The 19,263-nt window shown below is 39.1% G+C and overlaps 1 protein-coding gene across 5 annotated transcripts in view; it reads right to left on the bottom strand.

The window, feature by feature from the left end:
- The window catches only part of UBE3A (ubiquitin protein ligase E3A), a 74,248-nt gene that overhangs the window by 28,684 nt on the left and 26,301 nt on the right, over window positions 1-19,263 (bottom strand). For 2 of the 5 annotated variants that reach the window (XM_060179256.1, XM_060179258.1), the window contains 3 exons: window positions 15,568-15,631; window positions 12,895-13,014; window positions 9,641-9,685 (listed from right to left, as the gene is read on the bottom strand). In XM_060179256.1, coding sequence (XP_060035239.1) covers window positions 9,641-9,685; window positions 12,895-12,914 — 65 coding nt within the window. In that variant the 5' untranslated portion in view covers window positions 12,915-13,014; window positions 15,568-15,631. The remainder of the gene's footprint in view (window positions 1-9,640; window positions 9,686-12,894; window positions 13,015-15,567; window positions 15,632-19,263) is intronic. The other 3 variants (XM_060179257.1, XM_060179255.1, XM_060179259.1) reach the window with 2 other exon arrangements.

The raw sequence follows: 19,263 nt of genomic DNA, 5'->3' as shown, positions 1-19,263 counted from the left end.
TACAAGGTCAGCTCTAATATAGCAAGAACTGTCAAATTATATAGTTCATGAGTTAAATCTAGCCTATCACCTCTTTTGTTTTTAAACAGGCTTCAAAATAAAAATGAACAAACAAAAAAAGTATTTTTACAATTTTAAAAGCTAGAAAGGTATAAAAATGATATGAACACCAAATTACATAATTCAAGAAGTCCTATTAGCTCTTTATCTTCATATTTTCTACAGCTGATCTTACACTAGAACACTTACAATTTTAATAAGACTGTACATCTGCAAAGCCTAACATCAACACTCACTGACCCTTCACAGAAAATCTTATTTGTGCTCTATGACCTTAGGTTGATACTTCCACCTAATCACACAGCTGCACCACACTTTCTGCAGAGCATTCAATGCAGTATGTTTCCTTTTGCTCAAAATGATAAAAGAACAGGAAAGGGGAAGAGGCCAGGCAACTCCCACCTGCAAGGGGGAAGCCTCACAAGTGGTGAAGCTATGCTGCAGGTGTCTCTTTCCCTCTCTATTTCCTCCTTCCTTCTCAATTTCTTTCTGCCAGTCACCACTGGCAGAAAAAGGAAAATCAATGTCAGTGTCATCAATGTCATTAGTACTACTTAAATTGATTTTTGGAACAGCCTGGTACTAACCCCAAACAAACCCCTGTAATACTAAAGGGAAAAACAATAATTGAAGCTGCCCATAATTATGCATAGCAACTTGATATAGCTTTCAAAAAAGACAAACACTAGGGGGTCAGGCGGTAGCATAGCAGGTTAAGCCCTCGTGTGTGAAATGCAAGGACCTACTTAAGGATCCCAGTTTGAGCCCCCTGCTCCCCACCTGCAGGGGGGTCGCTTTACAAGTGGTGAAGCAGGTTTGCTGGTGTCTATCTTTCTCTCCCCCTCTCGGTCTTCCCCTCCTCTCTCCATTTCCTCTAGTCTTATCCAACAATCCAACCACAACAACAACATTGATAACAACAATAACCACAGTAACAATAAAAAAACCAAGGGGAAAAAAATAGCTAGCCTCCAGGAGCAGTTGATTTGAGCCCCAGCAATAACCCTGGAGGGGGGGGGGGGGACACTAAACTAGCATCTTTCGATATTTCTGTATCAACGGCAAACCACAGGGGGTAGAAACAATTAAATTGACCCATCAACAACTAGGAGATCATTTGGCAAAAACCTCCCAAAGAAAGGCCAGTTCCAAACAGCTGCAATGGGAAAGTCCACCAAGGATTTAAAGAATTGGCACCAAACCATCTCAAACTTACTCTATGAGACCAACTAAGGCACTATTCTGATTCTGGAGGCACGAATAATAAAATAGTTCCCACACTCATAAAGCTTCACTCCCTAGTTTACTTAACCTTGATGAGAAACAAAGACCTCACTGTGAGCCTTTAGGACAGTATTTCCTCCTTTCTCTCTAGCAACTATTCAGAAACTTCCCCTCCTAATCAAGCAATGTTTATATTCCCAAGGGACTAGCTATTACACACTTTCTCTTGAATTCTCTTTTTGGACAGTTTCATTTTCTTCCAAGGCTTTAGCAATACTTGCTAACTTGCAAATGTCTTCCCTTCAATATAGTTAAAATGAGTATTATGAATTTTCTAGGCCCTCTGACTACTCTGATGTGGGTTCTTTAAGAAACTTCCTGTTGGGGGTCGGATGGTGGCGCAGTGGGTTAAGCGCACTTGGTGCAAAGCACAAGGACCAGTGTAAGGATCCCGGTTCGAGCCCCTGGCTCCCCACCTGCAGGGGAGTCCCTTCACAGGCGGTGGCGGTGGAGCAGGTCTGCAGGTGTTTGTCTTTCTCTCCCCCTCTCTGTCTTCCCCTCCTCTCTCCATTTCTCTCTGTCCTATCCAACAATGAACAGCATCAACAATGGTAATTATAATGACCACAACAAGGCTACAACAATAAGGGCAACAAAAGGGGGGAGAAAATGGCCTCCAGGAGCGGTGGATTCATGGTGCAGGCACTGAGCCCAAAAGAAACTTCCTGTTTAAAGGAGAAAGTCATATAATTTGAATATCATAGGATCTACTGAATCATGACAGTATAAAGAGAGGCAATTTAGCCAAAATGCATCAAATAGGATGGCTAAGAGCTAATAGCAAAAACTATGTGCCTTCTGCTTCAGAATCTTTCAGATAAAAGGGAAAAGAGTGGGCAGGGGAGACAGCATAATGGTTATGCAAACAGACTCTCATGCCTGAGGCTCCAAAGTCCCAGGTTCAATCCCCCGCACCACTATAAGCCAGAACTGAGCAGTGCTCTGGTGTTTCTGTCTCTCTCTTTCCCTCTGCATCTCTCAAAAAAAGGGGAGGGGGATGAGTGAAAGCCATAAGAAGGTCTTATACCAGAAATTCTAATTTTAACCATCAAATAGGGTGATCTGATAAAAGTAACAACTCCCTTAAAAAAAAGTACTCAGCCTGAAAGCAGGATTACACTAGAGTTTGCAGTGAGTACCTCCCCAACACTTCCTCTCCACTATTCCAATCTTGGGATCCATGTTTGCTCAACAAATTGTTTGGCTTTGTATGTTAACTCTCTTTTCAATCACCAGGTTCCAGATGCCACCAGGATGCTGGCTAGGCTTCCCTGGATTGAAGACCCCACCAATGTGTCCTGGAGCTCAGCTTCCCCAGAGACACACCTTACTAGGGAAAGAGAGAGGCAGACTGGGAGTATGGACCGACCAGTCAACGCCCATGTTCAGCGGGGAAGCAATTACAGAAGCCAGACCCTCTACCTTCTGCAACCCTCAACGACCCTGGGTCCATGCTCCCAGAGGGCTAGAGAATGGGAAGGCTATCATGGGAGAGGGTGGGTTATGGGGATTGGGTGGTGGGAATTGTGTGGAGTTGTACCCCTCCTACCTTATGCTTTTGTTCACTAATCCTTTCTTAAATTAAAAATTTAAATTAAAAAAAAAAAAAAAAAAAAGTACTCAGGAAGGTGACTCCAGGAACTTGCATAAGCACCAAAGTAAAGGACTCTGAACTTGGTGTGTGTTTCTGGGGTGTGTGTGTGGGGGGGTGGTGGTGGAATCTTTCAGGTATGATGGACCTAGACCAGGGGTCAGAATGTTCTGCAGAAAATTGAGAAATTTGACACAAGTATGAACTATATTTACTGTAGACCATTAATCCCAATAAAAATTGAAAATAAATAGGGAGATTTTTTAAAAAATCAGTAATACAAATGCAAAAAAAAATCCCTCACCTATTTTCTTCCTCCTTCATACTTTTATGTGAACATATTTTTAAATACACACATACTCTTATCTTGCAAGAAATTTCAGAAGATTAACATATTATTTCTAAACCACTAGATTAACTAACTAGAGAGTATTAAGCAGAATAGTGGCTAAGCCAAATTTGCCTTTTTGCAAATTTTGATTTTTGAACTTGAGGTCAAAGATGGCAAGACTACAAGAGGTAGACAATCCTGTCAGGTGAAAACTACTGTAGCAAACTGGGTGAAGAATGTGGGAGTAGGAACAAAGAGGAGAAGACTGACAGAAGAAGCATTTAAGAGACAGTGTGGGAGTTGGGAGGTAGCGCAGCGGGTTAAGTGCAGGTGGCACAAAGCACAAGGACCCGGGTAAGGATCCCAGTTCCAGTCCTTGGCTCCCCACCTGCAGGGGAGTCACTTCACAGGCAGTGAAGCAGGTCTGCAGGTGTCTGTCTTTCTCTCCCCCTGTCTTCCCCTCCTCTCTCCATTTCTCTCTGTCCTATCCAAAAACGACAACATCAAAAACAACAATAACTACAATGATAAAACAACAAGGGCAACAAAAGGGAATAAATAAATAAATATTTAAAAAAGAGAGACAGTGTGAGGGGTAAATAAGTGAAAAGGTTTCTGGGATGGGCAAGGAGGAGGAAGTGCATGCTATAAAGTGAAGTGACAGCAAGGCGACTAGGACCATTAGCACAGAGTGAACGATTCTATACAGTATGTCCTCTAAGCCTCGCAATCATCCTCAGATCCTCCAGTAAAGGACCTAGAAAATAGAAAGTCCCTGCTTTTAAGTAATTTGAGGAAAACAGCATCTCTTTTATTTTCACTGACCTCTTTCAGTGCTGATCCCCATTAATAGCTTGACAAACTCCATGTAATAAAGGTCAGTATACTCATTACTGTTTCTTAAGGTCACATAGACACAATGAATAGAATGCAAGATTCTAAAAACCCTTTCAGTGGGAAACCTCAACAAAAATAGTATTGCTAAAACTACTTTGTGAAAAGATTTAGTCAGATGCTTCTACTCAATCACACTTCAACATGATCCATAAGCATGTTTCTTTGTTCTTAAAAGGTAATGCTTCACATGGCAGAAAGGTAGACTAAGATTTGTGTCATTTCTTTTTTTAATTTATATTTATTCCCTTTTGTTGCCCTTGTGTTATTGTTGTAGTTATTATTGTTATTGATGTCATCTTTGGATAGGACAGAGAGAAATGGAGAGGGGGGGAAAGACAGAGAGGGGGAGAGAAAAACACCTGCAGACCTACGTCACTGCTTGCAAAGCTACTCCCCTGCAGGTGGGGATCTGGGGGCTCGAACCGGGATCCTTAAGCCAGTCCTTGCACTTTGCGCCACCTGCACTTAACCTGCTGTGCTACCACCCGACTCCCGATTTGAGTCATTTCTATGCTTATTACATTAGCTCCTCTTATCACCTAACCTCTATGCTTTGGCAATGCCAACCTTCTTACAGTTCAGGCAACAGTTCTGCTGTCCTTCGCTACAGAGCTCAGAAAAGTTTTTCTTCCTATCTAGAACACTATGATCCCAACAAATGCCCATTTATCCTTGATGATTAGTGACAGGTCACTTTCAAGATAATTAGGGATCCCTTCTCAGCTTCCACAGGAACTTGTGCCTTACTCTCAGAACACCTTACAACTGCCATTAACTAAGGATAAACTCCTGAGGTACATGATCCAGATTAACAAGATTAACTTAATTACAGCTGTTTCTGGAACCTGAAAATTATAGAGCCTTAGTAAAAATTCCTTCAATTTATCTTCCGATGATGTTTAGATAATAGTGCTGATTAACCTGGATCTTCAAATATTTAAGCTGGACAAGGACAGATGTCAGACTGCCTCTTGGATTGTTACATATGAGAAAGAAACACAAAAAACTATAAACGATTAACTGGAGAGTAAGGATATGGGGTTGAAATGATATGTAACAACTCCGGGGTCACAAGATTTGTATCTTATATTTCAGAATGTATTTAGAGATGCTATTTAATCCATAATATTAAACATGTGCACACCTAAATTGTAACTCACTTTCCCCCATTCTATAGAATAAATAATGCGTCCTTTCTGGATCCACATATAATGAGTTAGAAAGTCTCTACTCTGAGTGCCTGGGAGGTGGGACAATGAATAGGGGCTTGGACTCTCACCTGCAGGAGGAAAGCTTTGCAAGTGGTGAAGTAGTGTTGCAGGTGTCTCTCTCCTTCCCTATCCCCCCATCTCTCTCAATTTCTGATCACCTCTATCCAGTAAATAAATAAAGATAATAAAAAATTTAAATAATCCTTTAAAAAACTATTTGAGGCATATCTCATGGTTATGTATCCATGGTAGTTAGCTATGAACCCCCAACTATTCTTTCTCTCCTGCATTTGAAGCACCTCATCAAAGTTTAGCTCTGAAGTAAATTGGACTAACTTGTCCATTAGAAAATATTCCTGGGAGTCAGGTGGTAGCACAGCTGGTTAAGGGCAGGTGGTGCAAAGCACAAGGTACGGCATAAGGATCCCAGTTCGAGCCTGGGGCTCCCCACCTGCAGGGGAGTCACTTCACAAGTCTGCAGGTGTCTATCTTTCTCTTCCCTCCCCTCCATTCTCTCTGTCCTATCTAACAATGATGACATCAATAACATTAATAACCAAAACAACAATAAAACAAGGGCAACAAAAGGGGGGAAAATGGCCTCCAGGAGCAGTGGGTTCATGGTACAGGCACCCAGCCCCAGCAATAACCATAGAGGCAAAAAAAAAAAAAAAATCCTTAAAAACTCAAACGGTCACAAAAATACAAAGAACATCACCGCCTATCCAAAAAGACGACTACTATAAAAAAAATGAGTATAAAGTACTGACAGGAATGTGGAGAATTTATAGCCTTTATATGGTAGCACTCAATAGAAAATAGAATTAACTAAAATTGTCTGTTGACAGATAAGTGAATAAACATTCACCTTTAAAAAGAAGGCGTTTTCTGATATATGCTACAAGGTAGATGAACACAGAGTATTATGTGAAGTGTGTGTTACAAAAAGACAATTCCAGTTATATAAAAGATTAGTTACATCAGGAAGAGAAAGCAGACTACTGACTGATAGAGACTAGGAAAGGGCGTGTATGAACTCAGTTTTGCAAGATGAAAGAGTTGTGATAGATGGTGGTGAAGTAAAGATGTACTTAATACATCTGAGCTGTACACTTAAATATGGCAAGATGGAAAATTCTATTACATGTATTGTACTAAAATTAAACAACTGAACCCTTTCAAGAAGCACCTATTATCATCTTAAAGGAGACAGAAATAGACCTGAATGATGTTACAGAGAAAATTTACTATTGAGGTGTGAATGACACTGACTTCCCCATTCTGTTCTGCAAACACATCCAGGATCCATCTTTACTTCCTAGTCTCAGAAGATGAGGTTCTCAGCTTTAAGTCTTCATCATCCTTATTCTTATCTATTTATTTATTTTCCCTTTTGTTGCCCTTGTTGCTTTACTATTGTTGTTATTGATGTTGTCATTGTTGGATAAGACAGAGGGAAATGGAGAGAGGAGGGGAAGACAAAGAGAGGGAGAGAAAGAGAGACACCTACAAACCTGCTTCACCGCCTGTGAAGCCAAACTCTCCCCCCCCCCCACAGGTGGGGAGCCAGGGCTCCAACAGGGATCCTTAAGCTGGTCCTAAGCCATGTGAGCTTAACCCGCTGTGCTACCCTACCCCCCCCCCCCCCATCATCCTTATTCTTAACACTTAAAAACTACCTTGCATCCCAACAGGAATCTGGGACTATTAGCATACAACTGACATCAGCCTGAGGCAGGGACACACAAGGGAATGTCTAAAAGCAAGGACTTGTAGCAGGTTACTCTCTTTGGCAGCTGCTTCATCTCCGAGGAGGTGGCTACTTCTCCTAGGAACTGAACACATGTGACTCTGCTAGCCTGTAAACTTTTAGATCCCTCTACAGCCACGAGCAACCTGCACCTGAGCTGCTAGTTGTTTACCTTATGGGACTGAACTTTTGCTAACTATACTCAGACTTTATGGACCTAGTGCACTCTTAAGCCCTGATGATAATTGCTTATTTTGTGTATCTAAAATATATGTCCCATACTTCTATACTGCCCTTATAAAACTCTCTTTTGCTTTACCTTAAAATGAAGCTGCTTATTGGAAGTCAGGTGGTAATGCAGTGGGTTAGGCGCACCTAGCGCAAAGCACAAGGACCAGCGTTAAGGATCCCGGTTCGAGCCCCTGGCTCCCCACCTGCAGGGGAGTCGCTTCACAAGCAGTGAGGCAGGTCTGCAGGTGTCTTTCTCTCCCCCTCTATCTTCCCCTCCTCCAAAACAACATCAATAACTACAACAATAAAACAGCAAGGACAACAAAAAGGAAACAAATTTTTTAAAAAATGAAGCTGCTTATTTTCAGCACCTAGATAAATGTTTGTCTTTTACCCAGATTACCCAAATAAAGACTATTGTTTAAACCCGTTCCCAGCGCCCCACTGTGACTCCTTTTAAGCAATGCAGCTCCCCACCCCTTTTTAAGTTAAATTACAACACTACCTCAAAAACTTTGCTTCAATAATCAGTACCTCTTCTATTACCTTAAACTTCTTAATCTTTACAACTAACCACCGAAATCTTACCTTTTTATTTTCTAAAGTTTCCTTAAATCAAGAAAGATTTATCTTGGATTCCTACTGTATTGCTACCTTTTCTTTGAGCTACTGATGCTCTAGTCACCCTAGGACCACAGATTTCTTCTTGATCTTGTCTCCATATTGCCAAAGTGATTTCAAATTTTTATGTTAAACATGATTACTAGTAAACAAGTACTAATATCTAATGACTCCTAAATACCTATGAAAAACAGGCTAAAACCTTTATATGGAATGCATTGCCTTACTATTCCTTTCTATCAATCCTCTTTATTTTCTTCCTTCCTTTCTACCAGTCTAGGATCTAAAAATTCTCAACTATCTACCATCTCCTACATTCACCACAACTTTGTTCATGCACTATCTGGAACATACTTGCCTGTGTGCATGCTACCATCGGCTTCTCAGTCATTCCCCAAGAGTCGATATGTCCTGCCCTTGGCTATCTCTACTTCGAAGCCAAGTGAATCAGGTTTTGATTATTACTAATACCTGAGTACACTGAGCAGCATTATGCTCCCACTGCATGGTCATGCATTCCTACTGTTAATACCACTCACAACAATCCCCTCAAGGTAGATCATGTACTTCAACCTAACACCTCAAACTCCTAGGATAAGAAAAGATGATAAGCTCTCTTTTTCTTGGGGGTGATTTCTTAAATGAGAGGAAATAATTACAAAGTGTGTATCTGTTAAGAGACTAGTATCCAAAACACATAAAGAATTTACTTGAAAACAAATAAACCAAAAGCACAAACAAGAGCCAGATGATGCTATACCCAGCACCCACCCAGTTCAGTGCACACTTTACCATCCATAAGCACCCAAACTCAAGCCCCTGGTCCCCACCTGCAGGACAAGAGCCTCACCATACTGGTGAAATATATGCAGGTGTCTCCAACCTCCCCACCCAGCCTCAATTTGTCTCTATCCAAAAAGGGGGTAGGGAATAATAATAATAATAATAATAATAATAATAATAATAAAAAGACTCATTGGTCACTGGAAGCACTGGATTTGTTATGGAGGCACCAAACCTCAAAGGCAACCCTGGCAATAAAAAATAAAGAAAGAAATAAAATCAAACAGTACACTTAAAACATGGGCAGAGGATCTAAACACATTTTTTTTTTCCTCCCAAAGATTAGAAAACCCTTATATATCATTGATGAGAATGTAAACTGATACAATCATTTCAAAAAATAACATGGAGACTGTTAAAAAGGTATCATAGGACCCAGCAACTCCACTGCATACACAAGAAAATGAAGACACTAATCTGAGACTTATGCACCCTTGTGTTCAATGCAGCATTATTAGCAGGAGCAAAGATATGAAGACTATCGATGCAGAAGGGTGTAAATAAGCTGTGGTGAATGTAAATATATATGAAACTCAGTAATTAAAAAAATCTTTAGAAAAAAAATCTTGTGTGTTATGACAAGGACAAAAAGAGGATTACACTTAATGAAATAAGCAATACAGAAAAAAAGGGCAAAAAAAAAAAAATCCTACACATGAACTTTGAAAAACAAAAACTAACTTCTTCTCACAGGTACAGAAAAGAGACTGAGGCTGGCAGAGACAGGACTGAGGTGTAGATAAACTAAGTTAAGGAGGTTACGTTACCAAAGCGCACATGAGCACACACACATTCACAGTTATCAATCAAGTTACACTTACATTCGGCTAGCTTCGATGTCGTCAGGTTGAGGTTCTCCTGGTGATCTGTAAAATGCAATGGAGGAAAATTAAGCAATGTGTTTCATATTCCTAAAAGAGGCAGACATGTTATCTTCCTAAGATAAGTTTGCAAAACAACACTTTTTAAAAAGCCAACTGCAGATTGCCATGCTAGACAAAAAAAAACAAAAACTTCAATGCATTTTTGTAAATGATGACAATACATAAGCTAGTGTAATTCTAGTTATTCTTGAAGTCAAAAGTTTACAATAAAAACTTATAAGGCTTTCTATAGTTAAGTATTAGCTGTGCATACTATCAAAGGTATTCACAATCCCAAACATTATTAAATAAGGAGTCAGCAAACTACTAGATCACAAACTAGTGTTTGGGTCAGCCACCAGTTTTATCAAGTTCTGGTATGGCCATACTAATTCATTTACAGTGTGGCTACTTTCTTACTACAGAAGTACAGTGAGAAAGTGTGGCAGAGACCATACGACTCACAAAGCCTAAAATATTTGTTATCTGGCCCTTTAAGTTTACCAGCCTCTGCTCTTAAGTCAATTTTGAGAGATTAAGTCAAATTTGCCTTTGACTTATGACTCTTAATGGTTCAACAATGAAATTAGCTTTCTATGGAAATATAGTGTCAACATGTTCTACAATGTACTATCAAAAATGTACCTTTCTGGAATATACACACACAAAAAATGTCAGTGGATAATAAGTAAATTTAGTCATTAACAACTGCTAGCTATTTCCCAGTAGTTTTTAATATACTTCTGTGATTTGTATATAAACACTTAAAATTTCTAGGACACTAAGAAGTCTTTCATTTTCATATTGAGGCATGAATCAATTTTGCTTGCCCTTACCATGTTGCCAAAAATCAATAAATTCCTACTGTCCTATTTAGTTTCATAGATTCCTATTCACTTTCAGCATCATGACTGTGTCTTAAAATAAATCAACATGATAACGAAGTAAAACAATTTCAAATTCTCAAAAAAGTCATCTACTAAAGGCCAAAAGTTAAATTTTCAAAGTGATATTATAAAGGGCATAATTTATAAATTTATTACTGACTGATCAAATTTCAAACAACTTTAATAAGAAAATCTTAGAAGTCAGAAGAGCAAGGTATTTTATATATATATATATATATATATATATATATATATATATATGTACACACACATATATATCTGTTCTACATTTCAGTTTTAGAAAACACCTTTCTTCCAAAAACTCACCCCTCAAAGAAATGCACTCAGTCTTAAGTTTGGAAAGAAGAGGAAACTCTAGTAATTAAAAAATATATATATATAGATCTTCTTTGCAGAATATATAACAACAGTTTAAATTTTGTGGTTATATTAAAACTAAAGTCGGATTTGTACTGAAAGTGGGAGTGATCCAACTGCAAACTTCATTCCAGGGGCTACACGATGGCACACAAGTAGAGAGACAGAATACAAATCATGATACACAAAGACCTGGGTAGTGAAGCCTGAGGTCCCTGACTGCAAGGTGGGAGGATAGGGAGATCTGCTAATGGTGAATCAGTGCTACAGTTGTCTTCAACCCTCTCCCCCTTTCTTCTCTCCCTCTTGTCTCTATCCTTCAAAAAAACAAAGGAAAAAAAAATTCAATCTACCTTCTCCAGTAGGGTACAAGCAAATCACCTTGTGATACACCTGGGTCTCCATCAGTCTGTGGGTAATAACCCAAAATTGTTTCCAAATTGGCATCTCTCAGACAGAAAAGCTAAAAACCCAGGTAACAGCTGACTGGATTTTGAAATAATGACCCTCTAGCATCAGGTGTCATATTGCAAGGAGGAAGAGCAGGCTTGCAAAACAAAAAATAAACCTGCTGGCACTAAGAGAAAAGAGGCAGATCAGAAACTTTCAAACACTAGGACAGCGAAACTTTCAAAATTAAAAGGGGGAAAGAGGGAAACATGAGGACACAATGGCAGGAAGATACAAATGCTACTGCAAAAAGGTGTAACACAAGTAAGGAGAACAAATCTGAGTCTTAGAAGCACAATAACAGTTGTTGTGAAGTTCTGAGATTCTGAAATGGGCTAGAGAGTAAACATATCAAATCCTCCCTAAGCGAGAGTATGGGAACATAGTCACCAAATTATAATATAGATTATTATTTAATAGTAACATAATAAGGTGAGTTATGCTCTTATTAAAAATCATTGATAAGTCAAATCAAGAAACCAAACCTAGTTCAGTCTAAGGACAAAAAGAATAAAGACAGGAAGACTATCACTCTAAGCAAGACCTATCCACGCTCTTCAACAGGGTTAGCACAAGCAGTTTTTTATTCAACAAGAAAATTGTATTTTAAGCATGAAAAAGTGAACTAAAGAAACATTTTATTGCCCTAATATAGTAATATGTATAAATAGTATATAACTGATTAAATTTCTAACTATTCTGCTTTTATATATCTATATTACTCTTAATTAAAAAAAAAAAAAGCCTGAATTTAGAATCCAGACTCTCAAAACCATGGAATATATAGTATTAAACAACAGCTTTGCCCCTGAAGAGTCTAATCTTTATTATTTACTGTCAAGTTTTTGGAAGTAGAAAACTAAGTTTTGCCAAGCTGAGAACATAAAATGAAGGGGAATAGGGGATATGAATTGATTTAGGTTACTCTAAGGCTTGTCAGAACAACAAATCAGGAAATAAATTGCTTAAGCAGCACTTGAAAATGAAATCTTGGAAAACCTCAATTTTAGGGCTTTATTTGGACTACAGAAAATGTGATCACAAAACATCTACTATTATGAACACTGCAGCACAAGCTGAAAATTCAGAGATTCAATTCTAGTACTAAGTGCGGTTTTCCCAGGATACAAACCACACCTTTTATCTGTAGCTTTCTAGGAGAGAAAAAATATACCAGGACTTTTAAAAGTTGCAAATGCTTCTGAAGAAATGTTGACTCAAAACTTGCATTTAAGGTTAAGAATTTTTCAGTTTATAATGGTAATAGAACATTTATTTAAAAAACTGAATTTTTTGAGGAATACTTTCCTGTTTATTCACAGAGACAGGTCTGGAGAATAAAGCATTTTATTAAAGAAACTAAATGGAGAAGTAGGTCAGCTCTTAGGTCCACTATTCTTGAAATATTCATGCCAACTATACATTTTCTTCATTTTTCACAGCACGTACTTTACAACAACAGCCTTTGAAAGGCTGTAAAATAACAATCAAAATTACCTTTTACAAGCTGTGGCCATTCGGTGACATCAGGGTGATCACAGCTTTGAGTCACTGATTAAAAACAGGTTGTCACACCAGTCTAGCTGCTAACTTGATCTGAGCGTAGGTTTAATAACTCTAATAAATTAAACAAATCTTTAGTTAGAACACTTTAATATATAAATCCAAAATTCACTATTCAAGAAAAAAATCTTCAAAGTTTTGACTGTCAATGCAACATGTCTTCAAGGACTATTTTCCAGCATTTTTTTTCCCTCCTTAAATGACCTCTTCATTTGAGAAAATATCATTGTAACCTCTCCCACTTCTGAAAACTCATATAGTTCACACAAAAGCATTTGCTCAACAGTATCTTGTTCAACTCTCACAGCAACTTTGGCTCTATCTAAGGAAGACAGGTACTAAAGGATATAGTAAGAATTTACAAAATTAAGGAAACTTAGAATGTTAATTGATTTGGTCAACATTTTGGAATCAGTGTTAAAGCTAGGACTGAAATTTGTATCTACTGACTTCCTATGCAGTGTCCCTTTTTTTAAATTTGCTCTAGTTTTGCAAATATGTAACATGATTGAGAATCCCCACACTTATAGCAGTAGCATAATAATAATAGAGGGTTTCTGAGATAGCCCCAATACTTAATGGAATGGTTGGTGTCTCCCCCCTCTCGGAGGCTTAATTCTACATTTTAGTCATGCAATCAAACATTAGCTGAAAGTCCCTCCAGGGTACTCCAGGAAAATGTACCCAAGTCCTTCTCAGACATGAATATACCAAGCTTCAATCTCACAAGACAGAATAGCAAAAGATGAAAATACTTTCCTCCTCCCTCCATCCAGCATTTTTTCACATTATTTGAGCTTGATTGGCCTTTTTTGATTGTTATAGGCCAGACTGAAGTATTCTAGCTCTGAAGAACTCATTTTGTGTAAAAGCGGTTGATCTTTTTTTTTTGTGTAAAAGCTGTTGATCCTCCAAAAGCGTGGGTCATGTATCAGTGGTTGGTTCAACTTGTGAATACAGAACCACAACTAGGAACAAGGAATGTACATATATATACTTTTTTTCCCAAATATGTACTGCTTAAAAGTCTTCTCCTGATGACTTCCCTAACTGTATGTTCAAGATTATCAAAAATGTACTAAAGAAAATGAGAAAAATTAGGAGAGCAGGAAAAAGGATCTTGACAGTCAATACCTTCAAAGCGACAATAGGCAAGAATAGAAGGTTATCAGCATTGATCCAGGCACCGATATGAAACAGTAAGTTGTCTGAGCATCCCAAGAGAAAGGGTTTATGAAACATCAATGCTTGAACCCTATTTCTGTAGTCCATAAATTTGGCCAAGTGTATTTATGGTTCAGAGCTGGTGTGAATACTTTCAGGTGGTTGTAGTAAACATGATTTACAACTGATAGAAAAATTACCCAGATTTCCCTATTGCAGTTACACTTCTCCTAATAAGAGCCTTGAGAGTACCTGGGGAGCAGGCACAGTTCCCCGTGAAATAAACATTTTGGTTACAAAAAGTTCCTCCAGTTTTCATGGTACTAAAATTGTGGTGGATTTTGACGATCCAAACAAGTATAACTTTCCAACCAGTATACTTAAAAAAGTAAAACATTTTTAAAATTTATTTTATTGTTAAAATACTTTTATTTATTATTGCATACAGACAAGACAGAAATTGAGGAGGGGAAAACAGTGAGGGAAAGAGACAGAAAGACATCTGCAGCTCTGCTTCACCCCTTGTGAAGTTTTCCCCTTGCAGGTGGGGACCAGGAGCTTGAAGGCACGTCCTTGAGAACTATAAGGTGAGCGCTTAACCAGTTGAGCCACCTCCTGTCTTCTTCAAAGTACTTTTAATTGGCTGAGGTGAATTAGTTCATTACAAAGTTGTTGTGTATTCTGAAAATGAATGAGTTGCCTTCACTTCTATTTTTATTTTATTTTTATTTTTTCCCTTTTATTGCCCTTGTTTATTGTTGTTGTTACTGCTGTCGTTGTTGTTGGATAGGACAGAGAAATTTAGAGAGGAGGGGAAGACAGAGAGGGGGAGAGAAAGATACCTGCAGACCTGCTTCACCACCTGTGAAGCGACTCCCCTGTAGGTGGAGTCTGTGCGCTTAAGCCGCTGCTCCACCGCCCAGCTCCCTTGCCTCCACTTCTAATCCTTCTTTTGCTATGAGAGCCAGTGTTAACAGAGAACACAAACAGTTCCAGAAATAGGTCGCTTAGGTGGGAAAAAAAAATGCAGGCAGATTCCTCTTCTATGTTTCAGTTTCCTCCTAGGTAGACTCAAATAATAGTAGCTACCTATTTCAGAAGACTGTCACAGTGGAGAACAAGCTAACAAAACTGCTCAGAACAGTGCCTGGCACATAGTAAAAGCTCGCCAAATGGAAGCTATTATTAACTTGAAATCTAACAGTCAAACATACCCCCTCAATTTCCCATGCATATGGTTTTATTTCCTGTAGCAAACTACCTGAAATCTTTCACCACCCCCCTTGAATCCCCCACACTGAGGTCACAGTAACTTGGTGCTTTGCATAATGCTTTAAAAATGGCAGGCACCCAGACTGGCTAAACACATCTGCCACTATTCTAAACAGTGTTAAGAAATACATGCAATTTTGATTTTTTTAAAAAAAATACCCAGAAACATACCATGTTTCACCAAACTTCTGAGGAGCTGGTTAATTCTAAATTCAGGATCTTACAGATTTTTAACCTAAAATATAAAACACCTCACTCAATTCTTCTTATACAAACTGAATGAACTTTTAAAGAAAAAAATTCCTGTATTATAAATGCAAATTCATTTCCTGTAATATATATGTATACATATACACACCATGTGTGTGTACACACACACACACACACACACACACACACACATAAAGGTATAGAGACAAATGTTTCTGGCACTGCTGCCAGAAGCAGGCCCTTGGATCAGAATGCTTTCATCAGGCAGTATTATATTTCCTATTTTCATTCACTGAGCTCAGGGCTTGCCATTACATGACTGTTTCCTCTCTCCAAAAGAGTTAAGAAAATGGAAATGACTAGACTACAGACCTCTTCCTTCAGACTCTTACAGAAATTTAGCTTTTATTCATCTATGTACTAAGCATCTAGAACATATTAGGTACATACATACACATCTGTCCACTGCCTGTCTGGGTAGGGTAGTGGCTTTCAGAAGAAAACATGCTAGTAATATGTAGGACATTGCTGCCTGGCACACAGCAAGGCACTGATATATGACAGCAGGTACTTATGCCTCTCAAAACTTTAGTTACTAAAAATCAAGTTCTGAAACTTAAAAGCATACATGCAAATAACCAATCTAAATTTTTAACTCATTTACAATCAGAATATTTCTTCGCAGAAAATGATAGTCTTTTACTTAATTTTACTTAATGATAGTCTTTTACTTAATTTCCTTTCCTTTTCTATGAAGAAATTAAATCCCAAAGATGAAGAAACACATCTGGTGTTAAGGCCGATGGTGAGAAAAAAAATTGAAGGATTAAGTCTCAAACGATTTATTTATCAGAATCACCTGTGGAAATTTATTAAAAATACAGACAGTTGCTCTCTACTTGGAGAAACTGTGCTTCAGTGTATCAAGTGGGAATGTGTGCATCTGTTCTTTTTTTTTAAATATTTATTTTATTTATTTACTTATTCCCTTTTGTTGCCCTTGTTGTTTTATTGTTGTAGTTATTATTGTTGTTGTCGTTGTTGGATAGGACAGAGAGAAATGGAGAGAGGAGGGGAAAACAGAGAGGAGGAGAGAAAGATAGACACCTGCAGACCTGATTCACCGCCTGTGAAGCGACTCCCCTGCAGGTGGGGAGCCGGGTTTGAACCGGGATCCTTAAGCCGGTCCTTGTGCTTTGCGCCACCTGCGCTTAACCTGCTGCGCTACAGCCCGACTCCCGCATCTGTTCTTTTAACACACATTTCAGTTGATACACAGACCCTAAATTTTGAAATATTAAGAACACATGAAATCAAGATTTCTGTGGCAGAGCTATGGCGATGTTAAGTCACAGAAATTTGCCCCCCCCAACCCCACACTGCCCAGAAAAACAAACATTACAACAAAATAACCAATTTCATCAGAAAGCAGCTGGATTTTCTGGCAAAGAAAGGAACCTCAGGGGCTGGGGAGACAGCATAATGGTTATGCAAAGACTTTCATGCTTGAGGCTTCAAGGTCTCGGGTTCAGTCCCCAACGCCATGATAAGCCAGAGCTGAGCAGTGCTCTGGTCTCTTTCTCTCTCATTAAAATAAGTAAAATATTATGAAAGGAACTTCACTATCTGAAGGTTGGTGATTGTGCACAGACAGTGGGAGGAGGAGAGAGGAGAGAAAAGGGCTCAAGCAGAACAGATACACAAGCGCCCCATTGTCCATGGGCATCAAATTCACACGGCAGACAAGACCAACCAGAACTACTTAGGTATTGAGTAGTTGTTTTTTTTTTTTTTAATAAAGGACCTCTGGACTGCGTTTTAGAGCTGTAGAAGCTTTAGAGGACCCAGAACATGGAACACAGTATCCTTGTGGCACCAGGGTCAGACTGCCTGGCAGGCAGGAAAAGTGACTTTCGTCCCACAGCGGAGTTCCTTCTTTCAGGAATCAGTCTGGAAAGAGAAGGTCTGGAATCTTTCCCCACAAGGTCTCTCTTTAAGGGACACAGGCACCATAATACTGTCAGTTCAAAGGTCTTCCCCTTCCTCCACTACTCACAAAGGAAAACCCAGCACCACTTGTGGGCAACAACAACCCAAAACAGATGGGTCAAACTAGAAAGATACTGGTTCTTCAAAACCAAGATGAAGGCCGGAAACATAATGTAAAGCCAGAGGAGCTATCAGAGGAAGGGTGTGGGACAAGCTGTGAAGCAGGTCTGCAGGTGTCTATCTTGCTCTCACTCTCCACCTCCTCCTCTCTCAATTTCTGTCTGTCCTATCAAATAAAATAGAAACAAAGAAAAAAGAAAAAATGGCCGCTAGGAGTGTTGAATTCCTAGAGCTGGCCCTGGTGGCAATAAAAAAATAAATGAATAAAAAAACAAGTATTCCCCCCCAAGCTCGGCTGGTATCGTTGTTTTCAGCCCACTACTTGCTGCAGTAGTGGTCTCACTTTTACGAAAGCCAACTACAGTGTGGGCTGATCTCATTAATCTTCAAATTCATAATGCATTCTCCCAAACTACTATTTACTGACTAAAACATAATTATACTGGGGCCAGGTGGTGATGCACACAGAAAAGCACACATTACCATGCATGAAAATTTGGGTTCAAGCTCCTGGGCCCCCTGTAGGAGGGGAGAGCTTCACGAGCAGGGCAGCAGTGCTGCAGGTGTATTTTCTCTGTCTCAAGTTCTACTAAAATGGGAGGAAGATGGAAATTAACATAATGATACCATACACAATTGTACTCTAATTTTAAGAAATAGGCTTAGCGGGGGAAGGGAGGGAGGAGGGATGGAGGAAGGGTCTCTTTGTCTTCATGTTCATGTGGCATGGGGCAAGAGGCACAAACAAAACCACAATAAAGCATGCAATGCATGTTTTTTTTGTTGTGAGGGAAACACAGACTATGAAAAATGCAAAGTTCTGATTTGGTTTGAGGAAAAGAAATTCTTTTTTAAAATATTTATTTATTTATTTATTCCCTTTTGTTGCCTTTGTTGCTTTACTGTTGTAGTTACCATTATTGTCAGCGTTGTTGGATAGGACAGAAAGAAATGGAGAGGAGGGGAAGACAGAGAGAGAAGAAGAGAAAGATATCTGCAGACCTGCTTCACCACTTATGAAGCGACTCCCCTGCAGGTGGGGAGCTGGGGGCTCAAACCAGGATCCTTACACCAGTCCTTGCGCTTTGTGCCATATGCACTTAACCTGCTGCACTACTGCCCGACTCCCGGGAAAAGAAATTCCTTATGAAGTAACATATAAATTGGGTTTTGAGGTGTGACCAAGCTTTATCAAACATACTAAGAAAAATATCTGAGGTGATGGTAGCACTATCAGTACTACTACAGTTATCCAAATCCGAGAATTTCTGAGCTATATTCTAGAAAAGAGAAGCCTGCCCCTTTCCCAGCAGAGTGCTCATTCACCTGGTGCTACAAACTGTACCACAGAAATTGCCCCCACCCAGCTCTCCCACTGTTGCCTTTTAATTGCTTCAAGAACAAAGCCACATAATGTCAGATGAAACAATATACAATTTTCCCAAAATCTGTCAAACCAGTATCTTCTAATGGAGATCACAAGTATCCATCTTTATACTGTCAGTACTTGAAAATTTTCACAAAGTAAGCATCTTGTGAATGAGAATG

This window comes from Erinaceus europaeus, chromosome 20 (assembly GCF_950295315.1).
Source record: "Erinaceus europaeus chromosome 20, mEriEur2.1, whole genome shotgun sequence".
Taxonomy (NCBI): Eukaryota; Metazoa; Chordata; class Mammalia; order Eulipotyphla; family Erinaceidae; genus Erinaceus; species Erinaceus europaeus.
This window is presented reverse-complemented; position numbering and strand designations above follow the sequence as displayed.